General features: G+C 36.8%; 1 protein-coding gene and 1 non-coding gene across 5 annotated transcripts in view; one reads left to right on the forward strand and one right to left on the reverse strand.

The window, feature by feature from the left end:
- The window catches only part of FRS2 (fibroblast growth factor receptor substrate 2), a 109,728-nt gene extending 87,663 nt beyond the window's left edge, over positions 1-22,065 (forward strand). For all 4 annotated transcript variants that reach the window (XM_070370576.1, XM_070370577.1, XM_070370578.1 and 1 more), the window contains 6 exons: positions 5,273-5,367; positions 11,468-11,559; positions 13,146-13,332; positions 14,583-14,741; positions 15,089-15,252; positions 16,361-22,065. In XM_070370576.1, coding sequence (XP_070226677.1) covers positions 11,494-11,559; positions 13,146-13,332; positions 14,583-14,741; positions 15,089-15,252; positions 16,361-17,311 — 1,527 coding nt within the window. In that variant the 5' untranslated portion in view covers positions 5,273-5,367; positions 11,468-11,493 and the 3' untranslated portion in view covers positions 17,312-22,065. The remainder of the gene's footprint in view (positions 1-5,272; positions 5,368-11,467; positions 11,560-13,145; positions 13,333-14,582; positions 14,742-15,088; positions 15,253-16,360) is intronic.
- On the reverse strand, positions 11,869-11,996 carry LOC138988042 (small nucleolar RNA SNORA25). Its single transcript, XR_011464386.1, has one exon. It is a non-coding gene; the product is annotated as a small nucleolar RNA SNORA25 (small nucleolar RNA).
- Positions 22,066-22,463: the final 398 nt, after the last annotated feature.

A 22,463-nucleotide genomic window follows, 5' to 3' on the forward strand; every position in this document is an offset into this window, starting at 1 on the left:
CCAGGGTAGACTGTGATGTTAGGCCACAAATTAAGTCTCAAAAGATTTTCAAAGATAAATATCATACAAAGTATCATCTTCAATTAGAAGAGGATGAAGTTAGAAATCAATGACAGAAAGAAAGCTGGAAAATTCACAAAATTGTAGGAATTAAACAGCATACTTTTAAACAACAAATAAAAGAAGAAATCACAAAGGGAATTAGAAAATACTTAGAGGCAAAAGAAGATGAAAACACAACATGCCAACACTTAACAGGACACAATGGATTTGGGTAGTTATAAATGCTTATGTTAAAATATAAAAAGATCTATAGCTTTATAGCTTAAGGAAATAGAAAAAGGGTAAACTAAAACCAAACTAGCAGAAGGAAGGAAATAGTAGAGATTAAAGGAGAGAGAAATGAGATAGAGAATAGAAAAACAAAGTCTGTGAACCAAAAGTGTGATTTTTGAAAACATCAACAAAATAGACAAGTTTTTGGCTGGATGGGCTAAGAAAAAAGGAGGAAAGACTCAGATTACTAAAACCGGAAGTGAAACTGGTGACATCATTACCAATTCTACTGAAATAAAAAGGATTATGAGAGAGTAATATGAACAGTTGTATGCCAACAAATTGAAGAAACTAGATGAACAGGACAAATTCCTAGAAATAGAAAACCTACCCAGGCTAAATCACAAAGAAATAGAAAATCTGAATAGACCTATAAGATAAGGAGATTGAATCAATAATAAAAAGTCTTTCACATAGAAAAGCCCTGGCTTCACCAGTGAAGTCTACCAGTTAAAGAACTACTGTCTGTCCTCAAACTTTTCCAAAATTTTGAAGAGGAGAGAACACTTTGCAATTCATTCTGTGAGGCCAGCATTACCCTGATAACAATTCCAGACAAAGATATTACAGGAAAACTACAGGCCAGTATCTCTTATAAACATTGAGAAATGTCCAAGATGCTAGGAAACTAAATTGAGTCACATAATAAAAGGATTATATACCATGTCAAAGTGGGATTTATTCTTGGAATGCAAGGATAGTACAACATAATGCACCACATTAAGAGAATGAAGGGAAAAAAAATATCATCTCAATTAATGCAAAGAAAGCACTTGACAAAATTCAACACCTTTTCATATAAAAGCATTCAAAAAACTAGGAATAGAAGGAAACCACCTCAACATAATGAAAGCTATATATGAAAAATCCACAGCGGACATCATTTTCAATAGTAAAAGACTGAAAACTTTTCCCTCAAGATCAGGAACTAGGCAATGATGCCCACTCTCATGACTTTTATTTAACATAGTATTGGAAGTTCTAGCCAGAGCAAAGTCATCCAAGTTGAGAGAAAAGAAGTAAAATAATCTTTGTTTGCAGGTGAGATGATCTTATATGTGGAAAACCCTAAAGATTCCACACAAAAAGTATTTTCAGAACTAATAAATGAATTCAGGGTAGAAAGTCAACATGTAAACATTAGTTGCGTTTCTATAAATTTGCAGTGAATAAAAAATTACAGAAACCGTTCTTTTTACAGTGGCATCAAAAGAAATAGGATACTCAGGAATTAACCAGGGAGGTAGAACACACAAAACTACAGAATACCACTTACAGAGGACATAAAAACACATCCCATATTCATGGATTAGAAGACACAATATTGTTAAAACATTAGTCCTATCCAAAGAGATTTACAGATTCAGTGCAATCCCTGTCAAAATTCCAATGATTTTTTCCCCCCAAAATAGGAAAGCCTATCCTGAAATTCATATGGAATCTTGGAACCCTGGATAACAAAAACAACCTTAAAACTGGATGACTCACACTTCTTGATTTCTAAACTTACTACAAAGCCACATAGTAAAAAGAGTGTGGTACTGGCATAAATACAGACATAGACCAGTGGAATAGAATAGAGAACCCAGAAATAAACCCTCACATGTCTGGTCAAATAAGTTTTGAAAAGCGTACTAAGACCATTCAGTGGGGAAGCGAGTCTTCAACAAATGCTTCTGGGACAATTGGATATCCACATGCAAAAGAATGAACTTGGACCTTTACCTAACACCATATACAAACATTAAGTCAAACTGGATCAAAGACCTAAATGTAAGACATAAAACAATGAAATTCTTAGAAGACAACATAGGGCAAAAGCTTCATGACAGTGGTTTCAGCAGTGCTTTCCTGGATATGACACCAAAAGCATGGGCACCAAAGCAAAAGTAGACAAACTGGACTTAATGAGAAATAAATTTGTTACCTCAAACAATATGTAACAGAGTGAAAAGGACAACCCAAAGAATGTGAGAAGATATTTGCAAATCATATATTTGATAAGGGATTAATATCCTGAATATATAGAGAACTTATACTAAAAGTCAACAAAAAGAATAGACAGCCTGTTTAAAAAATGTTCAAAGGACTTGAATAGACATTTCTCTAAAGAAGACATACTGTGGAGAGCAGTATGGAAGTTTCTCAAAAAATTAAAAATAGAATTACTGTATGATCTAGCAGTACCACTTGTGGGTATGTATCCAAAATAATTGAAAGCAGGGTCTTGAAGAGATATTTGTGCATCCATGTTCATAGCACCATTATTCACAATAGCCAGATGGTAGATAAATGTCCATCAGTGGATGAATTAGCAAGTTTTTATTCAGTGGAATATTATTCAGTCTTGGAAAGGAATTCTGGGCAGAAGATCTAAACAGACATTTCCCCAAAGAAGACATACAGATGACCAAGAGGCATGTGAAAAGATGTTCAATATTGCTCATTATTAAAGAAATGCAAATCAGAACTACAGTGAGATATCACTTCACACAAGCCAGAATGGCTGTCATCAAAAAATCCACGAACAATGAAGCTAGAGGTTGTGGAGGGAAGGGAACCCTCCTACACTGTTGGTAGGAATGTAAATTGGTGCAGCTGCTATGGAGAACAGTAAGGAGGTTCCTTAAAAAACTAAAAGTAGAACTACATGTGACCTAGCAGTCCCACTACTGGACACATACCATGAGAAAATAATTCAAAGACACATGCATCCCAGTGTTCATTGCAGCACTATAGCCAGGACACAGAAGCAACCTAAATGTCCATCGACAGAGCAATGGATGAAGATGTGGTACATACACACAATGGAGTATTACTCAGCCATTAAAAAGAATGAAATGATGCCATTTGCAGCAACATGGGTGGACCTCGAGATTGTCTTACTGAGTGAAGTAAGACAAAGAGAAATCTTGTATGATATCCCTGATATATGTGATCCAAAAAGAAATGATATAAATGAACTTAGTTACAAAACAGAAACAGACTCACAGACTTAGAGAATGAACTTACGGTTGCTGGGAGGAAGGGATAGTTAAGGAGTTTGGGATGGACTTGTACACCCTGCTGTATTTAAAATGGGTAACCAATGAGGACATACTGCATAGCACAAAGTACTCTGCTCAGTGGTATGTGGCAGCCTGGATGGGAGGGGAGTTTGGGGGAGCAAGAATGCATGTATATATATAGCTGAGTCCTTTTTCAGTTTACCTGAAACTATCATAGCATTGTTAATCGGCTGTACCTCAATGCAAAATAAAAAGTTTTTTTAAAAAAAGGAAAGGAACTCTGACACATAATTACAGCATGGATGAACCGTGAAGACATTATGCTAAGTGAGATAAGGCAGGCACAAAAAGATAATACTGTACAGTCTCATGTCATGTCAATGGATGTGAGTTTGAGCAAACTCCAGAGATAGTGAAGGACAGGTAAAGCCTGGCTTGCTGCACTCTGTGGGCTCACAAAGAGTCGGACATGACTGAGCGACTGAACTGAACTGTACAGTCTTACTTATATGATGTGTTTAGTCAAACTCATGAAAACAGAAGGTAGAATGGTGGTTGCTAGTGTTTGGGTGGAGGGGAAATGAGTTGTTTTTTAATGGGTGTAGAGTTTCAGAGTTCTTGAGATTGGTTGTACAGTAGTGAATATATTTAACACTACTAAACTGTACCCTTAAAAATGGGTAAGATGGTAAATTTTATGTGTATTTTCCCACAATTTAAAAAATCAGAATTAAAAAAGATCTGAAGGTGAGAATATAAATTTTCCAGAGTTTCTCACAGAGGATTTTTAATATTATCAAGAGCTTTGTAGATTTGCACACTGGTTCTTTTGTATGTTTAACTTCCTTTTAGAACTTATGACTTTTCCTTGGTATTGGAATACATCTCTTAATCATGTTTACTATGAATAAACTCTTTTCAGGATAGGGGTTGTGGGATGCTTATAAGTGGATCAAGTAAAAAGAAGAGAGTTTTTTTTTTCTTAGTTAATTGGCTAAAATCTCTTAGAGAGCTGGACAAACATCACGTAAGAGGAACGATTTATGGTAGAATTAGGTGGACAGTTTTATAAGCTAGAGGTAAAGCATGATGTATGTTAAACTTCTGGAGGGGAGAAAAAACTGCTAAGGAAAAAACAGTTGGTTGCTGTCCACTGTAATGTAGGGTGTAGCAGCAGCTCACAAGTGTGAGCAAACTCCTACCTGAATCGCCAGTTTTATGTATAGGTTAGAAGTCCAGCATGAAAAATTTTGTTTGTGTGTGGGTTCATGGTTTTAGAAATGTTTGTTTTGGGTATCAGTCATATTTGTTAATATATAGATTAAAATGAGGCTTTGTAAAAAAACCCCTAACATAATGCCTAATATAGTATAGCTATTTAGTAAATGCTAGTGCTCACCTTTGAATTTGATTTTTTTTCATGTGTTGTAAAAAGTGAATAAATTAACCAGAAGTTTTTCAAAAGTATATTGTAATCTCTTGAAACTCTAGATTGCTATAATTTATGTCATTATCCTGAGGCTCTATGGCATGCTTGTTGATACTGTTTTCTGATGACTGACTCTTCTGATTTTATTCTGGGGGCTCTTGTGGATTAGGAAGATACAGAGCGTGGATTCTAGAGTCAACTCTGGGAGGAGGAGTGACAGTGAGGTTTAAGAGAAGTGACTGGAGGTGGAGAATTAGCCTGCCATTGGCTAAAATGGGCTTTTAGAGCTATCGCATTTTTACTTTTCTTTCTAAAAGGCTGTGTTAATTGGTACCATGTAGACATTATATTAATTTTTAAAATACTACATTTTAATAAAAATTTAGACTTTTTATTTGTTTAAATAGATTAACAGAACTAACAGTGCTGCCAGAAGTCTCATAAGAAAAACTGTTTTTAAAGAAATAACAATTTCTTGACTTTTTCTTGTTAATTTTAGGTTAAGTCAGCAAACAAAGAAAACATGGTGTTTTGAAGTATGATTAAACTCCTGATGCTGCAGCAGAGGCTAAGAATATTAATGGCCAGATCTAGGTAAGTTGAAGTTTACTTTTTAAAAAATCATTAAGTCCACAAATTATAGTTCTTTGAACTGGAGATTTTAATAATGGTATTTTGAATGCAATTATTTTGCCTCCTGATACCACTTTGGGCTTCTCTGGTAGCTCAGATGGTAAAGAATCAGCCTGCAATGCAGAAGACCTGGGTTCAGTCCCTGGGTCAAGAAGATCCCCAGGAGAAAAGAATGGTAATTCACTCCCATTCTTCCCTGGAGAATGCCATGGGCAGAGGAGCCTGGTGGGCTACAATCCATGGGCTCGCAAAGAGTCAGACACAACTGAGTGATTAAAAAACTACGTTGTTACCTCCCAGACCTCAAAATAAGGACAATTGACTTTAAGAAGACAGTATTTACTAATTTAAATGTCTGGCACAGTTGTTGCAATGTTGGTCTTCCCAAACAGAGGCTACCTTTAGAGGGAGTGTAGTACATCTATTTGTGTTTTTGCAGAGTTATAAACTTGAATGAGTTTATGAGATCATGTAGTTTCTCATCAAGTGTTTATAGTATTCATGCATATTAGTAGGTCTTAGGTAACTCAGATTGTCTCCAAGTATTTATGTGATTGTCATAGATGTAGACTATCTAGTGTCTTGTTTTAACCCCTGCCTGGGAGTTTATGCTTCAGGAGGAGGAGTCAGAGACGTGGGTGAAAACTCTGCATTAAAAAAAAGTCTCCTTCTGTGTTGGAAGATTGACCAGAACGGCCTCAGACTCTCACTCATACTAAGCCTATTTTTCAACCATACTGAGGCCTCCTGTTCCTTTTTGCCTCCCTCTGTTTTCTCCTGTTTCATCAGCCCTCTTCTTTCTTTGCTTCTTTCCTGAGCAGACCTGTTGGCCCATCGCTTCAAACCCCTATATTGCCAATATCCTTTCATTTATTTGTCCTCTTGCCCTCTGACCCGGGTCAGTTGATCTGTCTACCCTCTGGACTGCTGAGCACAGCTAGAAAAATATATTATTTTTCTACTTACTCTCCAGCTTCTGCTCAGTCTCAGCATAGCCTGCTTAATAATCCTGCTGCTTTTCTTGTATAGCTCCTCAGTGAAAAATCCTACCCTTCTCCTCAAGTCCCTCATTCTGCAAACTTGCCTTCTATTTTACAAAAGAAATGTAAGATGATGGATACTATCTGTTTCAGCTTCTCTGATATGTTCCACTCATCTTTCTTTTCTGCTCTCTCTCCTCAGAGGGCTTCCTTGATGGCTCAGCTGGTAAAGAATCTGCCAGCAATGCAGGAGACCTGGGTTCAGTCCCTGAGTTGGGAAGATCCCCTGGAGGAGGGAACGGCTACCCACTCCAGTATTCTGGCCTGGGGAATTCCATGGACTGCGTAGTCCATGGGGTCACCAAGAGTTGGACATGACTGAGTGACTTTCATTTTCACATCTATTCAGATCACAAGGCATTCCTTCTCCTCTGGGCACGCTTTTGAGTCTGGGTCCCAGAACTCAGCTCTAGTCTCGTCTCCCTGCTTGTCTTGATCCGTCTTCTGGCTGTCTCTTTCCTTTGGTTTTTCCTACATTCTTTAAACTTTACTGACATACTGATTACAAATCTGCACAAACCTGTGTCATCTTAAAACAATAAATAACTCAAGAAGTGTATTTTCTTTTGAAACCATGTCCAACCACACCCTGTCACTTGAGGCTTTCCTTTCTCATTGTGTTCTTAAAAGAGCCTTTTCTGTTTTCTGGAGGACTACTCCTCATCTTCCATTTGCTCACGGCATAATGGCTTCTGCCTCTACCTAACACTCCATCATGGAGAGGACCCTCCTTCTTGACACTTTCTTTTCTTAGTTTGTACCATTCTGATTTTCTTCTCCTTCACTTGTTTTTCTCTAGTATTTACACATTTGTGTTCCCTAGAATTTCAGGTTCAGCAGACTGCTCTTCATCCTGTTCTTGAGCAGGATCTTCTGTTTTATAGTTTCAAATACCATGCGCCCCAATATTTTACCTCTTCCCTCAAGCCCATTCTGATGTACTTAACTCTATTACATGTCTCCTTTCGGTTGTTCTCTGGGAATCGCAGTTTAACATGTCTAAAACTGAACTAACCACCATCACTTCCTCTTGAAGCTCTGAAAAGATTTTTCCTATTTCAGGTAATGGAACCAGCACCGTTTATTTGCACTGAAAACTGCCTCTTACTTCCTGTATCCCTAGCTAGACACTCAGTGCTGCTGACTTGATTTCCTAAATATTTTTTAAATTCATCATTTTCATCTTTCCTACTGTTGCTGCTCCAGTTTTAAGTCTTTGGCATATTTCAGTTTTCAGTAGTCTCTAACTGGCTTACCCTTCCTCTGAGCCAAGGTAAAATTTTATCTAAAATGAAGTCCTGACCACCTCACTTTCTGCTTAAAATACTTAAGTGGCTTTCCATCTTGAGTAGGATGAAATTTTTACTCTTTGCAATGGCATATAAGGATTTCGTGTCACATGTTAGGCTTTTCATTAATTATGTTTGCACTGAACTGAAACACTCAATGTAGATAGAGTCCCCAAGTAGATTGTACCACCATTCATATATCCCTGACAGAATTAGAGGTGCTGCTGATGTCAAGTGGAAGAATGGTTTTTCTACTCCTTTTTAGAAATAGTTGAAAACTATTCATTTGAGACTTTTTTATTTAAGCAAAAGCCACACTGTAGTAATCATTTAGCTCTTTGTTTTCTTGAGGAGTTAGTGGTGAGTATGGATAAGCAATTTCAAGAAGACTTTTGTATTTTTGTTTCTGTCATCTCTCTGCTTTAAAATTTTTTGAAAAATATTCTTTTGGCCTCCTCATAATTTATTAAACACTTACTAAATTTTTTTTTTTTTTTTTTACTGTGCTGTCTGGCATGTGGGATCTTTGTTCTCTAACTAAGGATTGAACCCATGCCCCCTGCAGTGGAAGTATGGCTGCCAGGGAAGTCCCAAACACTTAGTGATTTGATTTTTAAAAATTAAACTTTTATGAAATAATTATCTGCTATGTCAAACAGTATGCTTAGTGCCCTAGAAAATTCAGAAGACAAGGTTCCTCTCTTCATGGAGAACACAGTGATGTGGCTGGTGAGACAGCTAAACATTACAGTAGAGTATGATAAGTGCCATGGTGGAGTCATGTCCATCTGACTGCAGGGGCGGTGGGGACAGGTGGGCTTCAGGTTAGTTAGCTGGCATCCCAGACCCCTAGGTTGTTGTTCAGGATGTGTACTTTGGCTTCTGCTTGTATTTCAGCCTGCCCTGCGCTCCAGTTGTACTGGATCCCTCACTTTATCCTGAGTATAGCACCACCTTTCAGGACGTTTATCTTTGCACCTACTTTTTTATCTAGTGCCTATTTCTGTGTTTTGCCTAGCACACTGTTTCTGCTCACCTTTTAAAGTACCAGCTCAAAAAAAAAAAAAAAAAAAAATAAAGTACCAGCTCAAATGCTGCTTCCTTTCCTTCCTAATCCAGAAAGTTAGTTGCTTCTTTCTGTGTCCACAGAACTCTTCTTATAATCTAATATAAGGTTTATCATAATGCATTATCTGTTGACAGCTCTGTCTTTGCCTTTAGACTCATGACTCTTGAGAGGTACACGATTGACTGTCATCTTTACACCGTGATACTTAGCTGGCATATTAGTTACAAGATACCAAATATGAGTCTTTGTCTTTTTCCTTTATGTAACAAGATTTTTTATTTATGTCATCACACATTTTCCCTATATAAATTTATTAACTTTTAATTGAAGTATAGTTGATTTATAATGTTGTGTTTGTGGTGTACAGCAAAGTGACTCAGTTTATATATATGTAAATAGTATATAAATATTATATATATATATTCTTTTTCAGGTTCTTTTCTTTACTATAGGTTATTACAAGATAATGAATATAATTCTGTTCTATACAGTAGGACCTTGTTGTTTTATCTATTAAACCTCCTCTAATTTATCCCTCCCTCCACCCGCTTTGCCCTTTGGTAACTGTAGGTTTCTTTTTCTATGTATGTGAGCCTGTTTCTATTTTGTAAGTAAGTTCATTTGTGTCACATTTTAGTTTCCACATGTAAGTGACATGTCATGTGTTATTTATCTTTCTCTGTCCGACTTACTTCACTTAGTAAGTAAGTGATCTCTAGGTCTATCCATGTTGCTGCAGATGGCCAGATTTCATTCTTTTTTATGGCTGAGTAGTATTCCATTGTACAATTCGGGAAACCTGGGTTTGATCCCTGGGTTGGGAACATTCCCTGGAGAAGGGAACGGCTACCCACTCAAGTATTCTGGCCTGGAGAATTCCATGGACTGTATAGTCCTTGGGGTCGCAAAGAGTTGGACACAACTGAGCACCTTTCACTTTAAGGTGTATATACCACATCTTGATCCATTCATCATTAAACAGACATTAAGCATGCTTCCATGTCTTGGCTGTTGTAAATAGTGCTGTTATGATTATTGGGGTGCATGTATCTTTTCAAATTGGAGTTTTCTCTATATATTTTTTCCCAGAAGTAGGATTGCTGGATCATATGGCAATTCTATTTTTCGTTTTGTGTGTGTGTGTGTGTGTGTTTTTTAAAGAACTTTCATACTGTTTTTCATAGTGGCTTCTAACTTACATTCCCACCAACAGTGTAGTAGGATTCCCTTTTCTCCACACCTTCTTTTTAATGATGGCCATTCTGACTAGTGTGAGGACACCACAAAATATGAGTCTTAACTTTACTATTTTATTTATCACTTCTTTTGGTTTATACACTAGTTTACTTTTTTTAATTGGTTTAATCCTTATACCTGCCAACATTCTTTATCTTCCTTTAGTGCGGTTCATTTAACTTACAAGAGACTTAGAGTGTCTACTGTGTGCTAGTTATTATGTAAGGCACAGGGATAGCAGGAATGAATAAATTCCATCCTTACTGGAAAGGAGCTCAAAGTGGAGGGAAGAAGATTGATAAGTGAACAGTCCATCACAATTTCTACTAAGTAAACAGTGTGAAAGAGGCTGTGATACTGGGAAGCTCAGGATGCTTTGGGGATATAAGGGACATAAGGAATATAACTTGCCCAGTTGATTGGAGTCAGAAAAGGTTTCCTGAAGGCACTGTCTTCTGAGTTGAATCTTGAGGAAGGAGCAGCATGGAAAGGTGTGAGGAAACAAGACGCTCTAGGGAAACTGTTTGGTATGACTGGGTGCGGCTTGAAGCAGAGAGGAGTGAGAGGTTAGACTGAATTTGTAGACAAGGACCATAAGGTAAACGACTTTTTGAGCTTTTGCATTTTTTTTTCCTGAAGGTAGTAAAGATCTGCTGAAGAATTCTAGACAAGCTTTAATCAGTTTTGTATTTTTAATGTTTAGTAACTTCTTATGCTTCCTTCCCTTCCCCTTTTTTCAAATACTTTCACATCCATTCTGATTCTTTCCCTTGTTTGTAAGTGAAGTTTCCTTTGTTCACTTGGAGTGTTCTTGAACACTTAATATAACTATAACCACTTATCTCTTACCCTCTGTGGGAAAGGATTAGATAGACACATTTAGAGTTTTGCCAATATTCTCTGTGTTACTGTTTTTCTTTCTCTCTTAATGAACTATTCCAGATTTGTTTTTGTGTCTTATTAACCACTTTTGTCTGGAGGGATCCATAAAAAATATGACAGTGCATAGTATGAATCAAAATACTTGCCAAGCCAGAAGTCTGTCATCTTTTTGGAAATTTATTAATAAAAATAGACATGAAATCCTAGTAAGCCATAAAGGGTTAATTCCGTGAATGACTTAAGTATAATAGTGTTATGTATGAAACCTTAAATTGGTTTCTTTTAGATAGTTTTAAAATAGGCAGACTTTTGCAAACTAAATATGAGGCTTCTATGAAGTCTGCCTAACAAAATTATTCTTGTTGATGCTGAGTAAAATTCTCCAGCTAGTTGTGTGAAGTCTAGCTCTAGCCATTTACCTTCCTGGGCTTAATTTTCCTCATTAAAATAATACAGGACTATTAGGTGATTTCTAGAGTCTTTTTCTGTGTTGTGATTTGCATATCTTATATCTAATAATTTTTTGCAAATTATCTTTCATGTAGTGCTCACATGGTCTTCTGAAGAAGCCATGGGTAGCTGTTGTAGCTGTCCAGATAAAGACACTGTCCCAGATAACCATCGGAACAAGTTTAAGGTCAGTAAAAACTGGATGAGTTGTAGCTCTTGCTGCCTACCTGGATGCTCTTCTTTTACTTCACTTAACACATCTTCTTATTTCCTCACTAGTATCTTCATTTTCCTTTTTGTCCATTCTTCCTTTTCTTGTTTTAACCAACAAGGACAACATTTTTTTATTGACTGTGAAATCCTCTTTTCCTTTGGTCTTCTGTATCCAATTAGAACCACACAATTCTGATAATACTTTCGTTTTTTTCCCCCAACTTAGAAGACATGTACATTTATTACCTTCCTATATCATCAGTTGTGGATATGAGTGGCTAAATCTTGTATCTCCGTCAGGAAAACAACAGCACTATTGAGTGACTGTTACACCCCCTGGAGAACTCAATCTTTGGTCACAGTGATAAGAGCCCCTGGATTTGGTCCCATCAGCCCTCTTTGAAATGACCTGATAATATTGTCTTTAAAACGCCATTTTATAGGTGCCTCTTCAGTCCTGTCGCTAGTTCTCAGTCATTGTTTAATGCCTGGATAATTTCGTAACTGAACTCTACCTCCAGTCACCTCTGTGATCCATCCTGCAGTTGACATCAGATTTATCTTCCTCTTTCGTTATTCTAAAACTTCAGTGGTGTTCTGCTACTTAGACACTAAGTGCTCCATTCCTTACTCATCCACAGCCATTAATGCCTCTCATATTCTGACCTCAGTCTGCTATAAATCAGCCTCTGGATCACATAAACCTTGGTGTAAATCACAACCTTCTTGCTTCATAGCTCTGTGACCTTTGACAAGTTACATTGTCACCAAGTCTTTGTTCATTTGTATGCAATGAAGACAATAGTATTACCTGCAGTTTAAGATTGGTATTAAATGACAAAATACAAGTAAAGCACTTGGCCCAACCCAGGAGTATAGTAAATTCTCCCTAAGTGTTATCTGTTCTTTAAAGTCTCTGGCCATTTTCTGAAACTCAGTAGTGTAAGGCCTTCCCTGACAAGAACTCAGTGCCAGTCCTGTCTTGATCTCTCTGAGATGTACCTTGTCTCTGCTATAGCACTGTATCTTCAGGGTCGCGCCCCCTAAGTCCTGACCCACCAACTCACCCTCTTTATTTCCTTCTTGCCTGGGAAATCCCATGAACAGAGGACCCTGGTGGGCTATTAGTACTATCCATGGGGCTGCAAAGCGTTAGACACAACTTAGTGACAGAACATGCATGCATGCAAACTTACTTATACCCAAAACCCAGCTCAAGTCCCTTTTCTTCATATGTGAAGGCTTCTCTAACAACCCTTGGCTATAGTTCCTGCATTCTGCAGGGTCTGTTGTACTCAGTTGTTAGGTTAGTTAAGCATTTACAGTTCTGTGATGTTGACTTTGTGTATCTTACTTCCTCAGTGGGAATGTGAGTTCTTTGGAGTTATGAACCAGGTATTGCCCTGCTACATAATCCATGCCATACAAAAACATTGGTTGTTGAATGAAATAACAATAACTGAACCAGTCAGCAATAGTACATTTTCCTGAAATTAGTGAAATATGTGCATGACTGTCGAGAGGAGCATTAAGTTAGTACTAATTAAACTTTTTTTTTAGGTCATTAATGTGGATGATGATGGAAATGAGTTAGGTTCTGGCATAATGGAACTTACAGACACAGAACTGATTTTATACACTCGCAAACGTGACTCGGTAAAATGGCACTACCTCTGCCTCCGACGCTATGGTTATGATTCGAATCTCTTTTCTTTTGAAAGTGGTCGAAGGTGTCAAACTGGACAAGGTAGGTAGAGCCTTTATTTTTTCTCCAAACATCATCATATTTGAATATCATTCTGTAATTCAGTTATTTTATATATGTTTAAATTACTGTTTTACTTTTATGCTGAATGAAAAAAAATCCTCAAGCGGATTATTTAAAAAGGAGATATAGTACACTATGTATTCACTTATCAAGCATTTATTAAGCATGTTTTCTATGTCTAGAATTTTGGCTCATATTAACTTTAAGATTTGAAGTAAGTAAATGAATTAGTCCCAGTAAATTGCTTCTGTCTGTCTTTACTGTTATAACACTTCTCTGGTGGCTCAGACGGTAAAGTGTCTGCTTATAATGTGGGAGATCTGGGTTCAATCCCTGGGTTGGGAAGTTCCTCTGGAGAAGGAAATGGCAACCCACTCCAGTATTCTTGCTTGGAAAATCCCATGGATGGATTTTCACATGGTAGGCTACAGTCCATGGGGTCACAAAGAGTTCGACACGACTGAACAACTTCACTTTCACTTCACTTTTACTGTTATAGGGCTTCCCTGGTGGCTCAGACAGGAAAGAATCTGCCTGCGATGCGGGAGACCTGAGTTTGATCCCTGGGTTGGGAAGATCCCCTGGAGGAGGGCATGGCAGCCCACTCCAGTATTCTTGCCTGGAAAATCCCATGGACCAAGGAGCCTGACAGCCTAGCCTAGTCCATGGGGTTGCAAAAGAGTCTGACATGACTGAGTGACTTTCACTTTTACTGTTACAACTTAGGGGAAAGAATTTAAACTTTGGAGTTAAGCAGAACATAGTTTTATTTTTTTGCCACCTACTTCTTGAAATTCCTTGGACAAGTTGGGGAACCTCTTGCATCAAATTCCTTCTGTATCAGAATGGAATGGTACCCAATAATTAAACAAGGTAACGATTGTAAACCACAGAGCAAGCGCCTATCAAATGGTGGATTCCTGTGGTAATGATAGGTTAGACTCCCCCTGCTGTTAGAAAGCAGACTAGAGCAAGTGTGCAAATCTTGTTTTTGCCTTCCTTATTTTGAGCCATCACCCATGGACAAATGAAAATTATTCTGTGAACTTTCTTTTGGGTTTGTGTTTTGAAACAGGGAATATAATTAATTTATCAAACATTTATTTGAAAGGCCTTTCTTGCTATTGGTACACAGAATGCTTCCTTTATAATTTTGTTCTTTGACAGGTGTTCCTTTGTCTTTTTTAGATGTCGTGACCATGTTTTTTTCTTCTGGTTTATATTTGTAGGAATCTTTGCCTTTAAGTGTGCTCGTGCAGAAGAATTATTTAATATGTTACAAGAGATTATGCAGAATAATAGTATAAATGTAGTGGAGGAACCCGTGGTTGAAAGGAATAACCATCAGACAGAATTGGAAGTCCCTAGGACACCTCGAACACCTACAAGTAAGTGTCATTTTCCCCTCTTCTATTATAAACTGTAGACTATGGATATTTAATCTATACCATGTTAGAAATTACCATTGGCTAACATAAATATAGTGGTTGTGAGTTTTGAAAAACTTTTAGCTATAATTATAAACATTTTAAATATGAAAACACAAAGTGTTTCATATTATTTTAAATGTGAGTGGAAAGTTAAAAGTGGAGGGAGGTTCTGTTTTGCTCTAGTTTCTTATGTATCTTACCAGAAACACCTCCTTAAACCTCTCAGTTCTGACTGTATCCTCATTCATTTTTTTCTCTGTGCCCTACCCCTGCATTCTTTCTGAAACCAATAAATGCAAACTCAGCTCCAGGGTTTGCTGCTCAGAACTTACCCAATGGATATCCCCGATATCCCTCGTTCGGAGATGCTTCATCCCATCCTTCCAGCAGACATCCTTCCGTGGGAAGTGCCCGCCTGCCCTCAGTAGGTGAAGAATCTACGCATCCTTTGCTGGTGGCCGAGGAACAAGTAAGCATGTGCTGCTGGTCAGTGGCATTGTGTGGGGCTAGAGTATTATGCTAACACTTGAAGGTTTTAGTCAGTTTGAATTTTAGTTGTCATTTTTGTATATGACCTTTGAAGTGAAGATTCAGAGGACAAAGCGTATATTTGCTGACATATACCCAAATATGTATAGGTGTTGAAGGAAACTTAGCATTACAGTTAAGTTTGTGGGTCCACAGGAGAGGTGCATCTATAGATGAAGACGGACAAAACTAATGCTCAGTTCTCTTACAGTAACATCAAAGGAAAGCTTTTTATATTACAGTTTTTGTAAATAGTGCACTACTAGCAGTAAGGCAGATTTTGTCTGTTTTTAACAGAGCACTTTAATATTCCCAACTAATCTGTTTTCATTTTAGGAATGATGTACCTGGTTGAACATTGTCTGTGTATTAATTAGCTGTACTTATCTTTTGTCAACAGTATAACTGTTTATCATTAAGAAATTTTCACTGTTTTAAAATACATTTCTTTGTATTTTTTACTTGTTAAATGAGTTCTTACTATAATTAAATATCCCTCTTTTTGAATTTTATTTTTTGTTTTTCAGATTTTATGTAAAGACTATTATCTCCCCCAAATACCATGAGCTTTTCTAAATAGTGATAATTTCCTACTAGGTGGAACCTATTTTATATCTATGTATCTTATAGAACTCTTATTAAATCTAATAAGGTTTATCTTTTTATATAGTAGATGATCTATAAATAATGATAAATTTCTCTCTTCCTTTTTAATAGTTGTTATTTCCTATTTCTAAATCAGGTTTTAATGCACTGATGAGAATTTCTAGAACATCAAAGTAATAATCCCTGTTTGTTCCTGACTTTTTATAGAATGCTTATCATGTTTCACCATCACATCTATTTTAAAGTAGTTATTCTTTTATCCAGCTAGGAAGACATTTCTACATTTCTCCCACCTCCTCCCAACCTTTTTATTAGTAAAAAACAGGTACAAAAGCTTTGAAGAATATAGAGAGAAAGTTAATTAATTGATATAGTCAGGCAGATTTTTTGTTCTTTTTTCTTTTCTTTTAACCAAGCTACTCACTTTTCCTGTTTTGTTTTAGGTACATACCTATGTCAACACTACAGGTGTGCAAGAAGAACGGAAAAACCGCACAAGTGTGCATGTCCCATTGGAGGCAAGAGTTTCTAATGCTGAAAGCAACACACCAAAAGAAGAGTCAAGTAATATTGAGGACAGGGACCCTCAGATTCTTCTTGAACCCGAAGGAGTCAAATTTGTCTTAGGACCAACACCAGTTCAAAAGCAATTAATGGAAAAAGAGAAACTGGAACAACTTGGAAGAGATCAAATCAGTGGAAGTGGTGCAAATAACACAGAATGGGACACTGGCTATGACAGTGATGAGCGAAGAGATGCGCCCTCTGTTAACAAACTGGTGTATGAAAATCTAAATGGCCTATCTCTCCCCAGTGCCTCAGGGTTCAGGAGAGGTCGTCTGCCGTCCACCAGTACCTCAGATACCCAGAATATCAACAACTCAGCTCAGAGAAGAACTGCATTGTTAAACTACGAAAATCTACCATCTTTGCCTCCTGTTTGGGAAGCCCGCAAGCTAAGTAGGGATGAAGATGACAACTTAGGACCAAAGACCCCATCTCTCAATGGCTACCATAATAATCTAGATCCAATGCATAACTATGTAAATACAGAGAATGTAACAGTGCCGGCGAGTGCTCACAAAATAGAGTATTCAAGGCGTCGGGACTGTACGCCGACAGTCTTTAACTTTGATATCAGACGCCCAAGTTTAGAACACAGGCAGCTCAATTACATACAGGTTGACTTGGAAGGTGGCAGTGACTCTGACAACCCTCAGACTCCAAAAACGCCTACCACTCCCCTTCCACAGACCCCTACCAGGCGCACAGAGCTGTATGCTGTGATAGACATCGAGAGAACTGCTGCTATGTCCAATTTGCAGAAAGCACTGCCGCGAGATGATGGTACATCTAGGAAAACTAGACACAATAGTACTGATCTGCCGATGTGAGCCCTGGAAAGCATTTACATTATTTGCACCTTTGTGAAGTTTTTTTTAAAAAAAATGAAGACGCAAGTGCTTCATTTTTATTTCTGAACACTAACTCCTTTTGTAGACTGATAGAAAAAATTTTTTCTGAATATTTCATGTGCTTCTTTAAAGGGAATTAATGTAGAGCAGGTACTCATAAAAGAACACTAATTTCATTATATACTACTCATTACTGTACAGCAGCATTCCCATTTTCACAGTGCCTATTTAAAATGAGAGTTGAAGTGAGTGACATGCTGGTCGATTTTTATCAAAATTCTGAACTCATGTATCATTCATGTGTAAGTCATGGTTGGCATTTAAAACAGAGCCTCTTGATAACATGCATTGCTAACAGATAACTGTAGCTTTGAAAGTACTATTTGTAGATTCACTATTCATGGTATGTGGCCTCCAGCATGTAACATCAGGAATCCTTTATTTCATTAATTGTAGGCTTTTTGACTTGAGCCAAAACATATGTAATGGAAATAGAAGTACCACACCTCCTACGTACCAGTCAGTTCCTTTGCCTTCAGCATTTCTAGAAAGTTCTACATTCATGAACATGGTGTGCCGTTGATGTGTTGAAAGGCAAGAAAGAGATGAGATTTTCTGTTTCGTCATCTCATGATGTCATTTGAAGGGCATGCCCAAGTATCTTAATCAGAATTATAAACAGGCTCAAGAATCAGTCTCAGGTCACTTTATCCAAAAACATTTGAAAAATCTGAACCATGATCTCTTGAAAGTTTCTCTCCTACAGATTATTTACAGTAACATTGTCCTCTGGAGGCATTTGTGCCATTAGATTACCATTTACCTTCAGTTTTTCCTTTGGTGTTTGGGATGTCTAACTTTGTTGCTTCATGTCTTTTTCAATTTAAAATGTTTGAGTTTGTACATAGTTTTGAAATTGGTATATGTTCGTTGTTGTTTAGTTTGCATTTTTGCCCAATTGTGGTTTTGAAGGTTCATTTGGAACTTAACTGTTATTCTGTAACAGGGTTGCCCTTGTCCAGTATTTATTTATATGCTGTTTACTTTTCATGTTGATAAAAGCATTCTCTCAATTTTAAATTTCACTTGTGTCCATAGGTGATCTCTTAAGCAGCTGAGAAGAGAGGGGGAAAAAAAGGAAGTACTTTTAACATGCAAAGTTCCCTAAAGGTACTGTGTCTTCTCTGTGGGCACTCTCCAGCACTTTAGCAGTGATCCCCTCAGTCACAGGGCTGCAGTTACACTTCGCCCACTGATTGCTCCTCAGCTCTTCTGTCCTTTCACTCACAGCTGATCTTGGATTATCCCTTGATTTTAATAGAGTGTTAAGATTATTGCCAGCATAGCAGGTACAGTGGAAGTCTTATAGCAATGAGATTGTGTCATAATTTAGGATTGAAAATGAAGTTTATGTAAACTGATTATAGAGTCTATATGTCTAGCTCTTGGAAAGTCAAGAATTTTCCAGTTTCCCAAATCCTAGAGAAACAAGAGAAGGTAGAGTGGAAAGAAGGTTGGATAACCTTGCAAAATATGTCACTATTTCCTCTAAATATGAGGAAGTTTCTGAGATTATGATCTGGATTTATCAGATGTAATTAAGGTTAATTTAGCATAAAAAAGTTTCAGTCATATAGCATCCAACCTGTCCCGTAAATGACCTAATTATAGGACAGTGGGTGGTGGGACCATTATAAAGAAAATAAATTATGAAAGGTGTCTTTATCATTTTCAGTGCCATTGGTTTATGTGCATAGCAGAATTTTTTTTTTTCCTGTGAATTTGGTGCTTATTAAAGTGTTCACTGTTCTCTAAAAAGAGTACAGTGGTATAGGTGTGCAGCTTCCATTTTCATGTATTGTTCCATTTATGCTTTCTTCTGAGTAGATTGCTAATTGTGCCAAATTTATGTGATGATCTTTGTAACGTGGAATAAGAATTACGACGGAACCAGTGCATATGGTTTTCTCGGAAACAAGCAGTCAAGACCGAACGTTAACCTCCAAACGAAAGGGCTGACCTATTTACTTATTTTGGAGGTTGGGTACTTTTTTTTTCTTTCTTTCTCTCAGCCTTTTCATTTTTCCTTCCAGATTCTGATTACTTTTTATATTTTTTAAGCAACTATAATATAACCATTGCAGTTTATGCTTTAAATACTGTGTGCTTTAAAATTGAAAATGGGACCAGTTTGTCTGTTAAGAATTTGATTTTTAGGTACTACGAGTATTAGGGAAGATGTATACAACTGGTATTAATTTCTAGATATCTCTGGAAATCCCGTGTCCCTATTTAATAAAAAGTAATGTAGAACACTACTTGTCCTTTGCTGTAGTCTAGTAATGGGCATTAAGCTCTGTCCTGGAAGAATGTACCAATTACTTGGTACATTTTAGAATGAGATATTTTATTGGGATATAATTGTGGCCATATGTTTCAGATTTTCTGAGACAGACCTAGTTTTAGATATTCTGTTCTGTTGATAGATCATGTGATCCCACTTTCTGGCTTTGGAAATATAATCATTGATCATGTGTTTTCTCCCTAATGGAATCCTCTTTTATCTGTATGGATCATAGCAGCTTTTATCCCAGACCAGGGTTGGAAACTGATATGGGTATTACATGTGTTTTTTTCTCAGTGTATTTTATTTCCCAGGTTCATCTTCCTTTAAAAATGAAAATATGGTGCCTTCCCTCCCTCCAGGAAGATTGGCAAATAGTTCCTTTAATTTACTGCTGCTGTGGAGTGATGAGACATGCACTTTACTTTTGAAGACTCAGCAAAAAGCTTTTCACTTCTCAGTATATCCAGAATAGATCACATTTGGGACTTAAGAAAATTTGCCAAGCAATCTTTGTTTTTATAGATATTAATGTTGACCCCACAGTTCAATGAGTCAAGCTAGTGTTTATCACACCCCCTCCCAAAATATCAGTGGCACAACATATAAAAATGTACCTCAATAATGTTCTATTAAAAATGGGACAGGGGCCTTATGTTTTCATAATTTCCCAATAATGTGCCACCATATTTTTGCCTCAAGGTAAAGGTTTTAGCAGGCTAAAAAATACATCCCATTTCCCCTTGTGCTGTTCCTAACCCATAATGTCCAAGTGTTTGTGCAATGTATAGTGTGTGTGTGTATAAATATATATGTATATTCACATATACATATATATATATATGTATATCTCCTTGAAACAGACATACCATCAGAGACAACATTCAGAAGTAACTAATGTATTGGCATCTTTTTCTTATCTCTGATATGTGAGGTATATGGTACTAAATTACCTTTTCCCTGATGTTTGCCAAATTTGAATAAAGGCATTGGTACGAAATCACAGAATGTATAGAAAATGTTTTTGGCTTGAAAAACTAACAAATATTTTATGACCATACCATAATATACTCTGCCCAACCAGCACCCTGTCTTTGCTCTTCTTTACATCCCTCTTCCCCATCCCTACTTCCTCGTTTTTTTGGTATAAAAAGTCTTTTGTAGCATCATTACAATTGCAATTCTATGACAATTGGATAATAACAGCATGGAAACGGACTGGTATTAATAGTACAGTAGTCACCAGTGTGCCACATTTGCATTAGTAAATGCAAAATATACATTTTATAAAGGACAAATTTTGTGTTATGTTTTTATTTTCATTACATTGTATAATATTGTAAGATTATTGTATGTCCTAATTTGCATTATAAATGTTTTTTTCCTACGTAAAGGCATAAATATAGCAACTTTGTATAAAGGTAGCTTATTAGATTTTTGATTTTGTATTTTATAAAAAAATTGTCTAACAGTGGGACTACCATTGCCAAATTGTACGTGAAATATGAATTTTACCCCTTACGGTTAATTTCATTTCTAAACATTCCATATTTCTCTAATAAGACATAAGTGATACTGTACTATGCATAAATGGTATTTTAATGCTGTTTCATATCAGCATTTTAAATTTTGGTTTGCATTTTTAATATTGGCAAAATTTACCACTGTTGATTAAACCTTGTTGTATATGTAACAACATCTTTTGCCCTCCCCACCCTTGTTCTCTATTTCTCCCTGTCAGTGCCAACTTCATACATTTTGTAGCATGGCAATAAAATATAACTTTTACACTGAGGCCAAGTGTGGCTTTTTGGAGGATATGGAGATGGGAGGATTGCCCTCTAGTTATGCTTTGTATATGACTTTCTGCCACATAAACCATGTTTCCAGGCATGAGGAAATTATCTCGTATATGATGTGAACATGCTTTTAAAGACAAGTGTGAATGTTGCTTTTAAGCTTAATTTTTGTCTTTAACTAATTTTTTATCTTTGGGAAAGTCAGAGTTCTGGAAGTACAATCAAGCCTTTATTAACTGGAGTACGTAAAGAATGAGCTAATAACTGAATTTAGTTCAACAAGGGCTAAGCAACACATTTTTTAAATCCTTATTTATTGTAGAGTATTAGTATACTGTCCTAAAAATTATATGTAAAATATGGTTTCATCTTAGATGATTTAGGATCTTGCAATGCCTTACTGTTGTCATTCTGGCATAAATTCCCATGACAAGGTACTCAAGTTGATACTGGAAGCTGAGCTTGACTATACAACTAACATTAAGCATTCATGAAAAACTGCTTTGTTTAATAAAATCTGATCAGAGTTCTTATGATTACTTTCCCCTTATTGCCGAAAGTAGATTGCAATAAAACCCCAATAAAAGTTTGGTTGGCTACCTGTTTAAAGTTTCACTGTATTTATACTTTACACGTTTCTTGAGACTTTATGATAAGAGGTTTTATTTCTTAGTCTCATATCACCACCTCCATTTTCAAAGTGAACATATCATGGGTCAAGGATTATGTTTCAGAGTGAAATGAAATTTTGAGTATTTGCCAGACTCTGAAGAACTTTTATCTTCTTGGTCATTCAAACTAGTAGTTAGTTCTTAGGCTGGGGTTCCAAACCTGTTGTCACCTACTGGCACTGCAAAGCCTATTTGCATACAACTCAAGATGTAGATCATTTAAATAGTAAAGGGAATAGACATGTCCACAAATGATCAGGTGCTTACTATGTACCAGACACTGTGGAACACATAGATCGGTTTAAGATGTGACAGAG

This window comes from Bos mutus, chromosome 5, assembly GCF_027580195.1.
Source record: "Bos mutus isolate GX-2022 chromosome 5, NWIPB_WYAK_1.1, whole genome shotgun sequence".
Taxonomy (NCBI): domain Eukaryota; kingdom Metazoa; phylum Chordata; class Mammalia; order Artiodactyla; family Bovidae; genus Bos; species Bos mutus.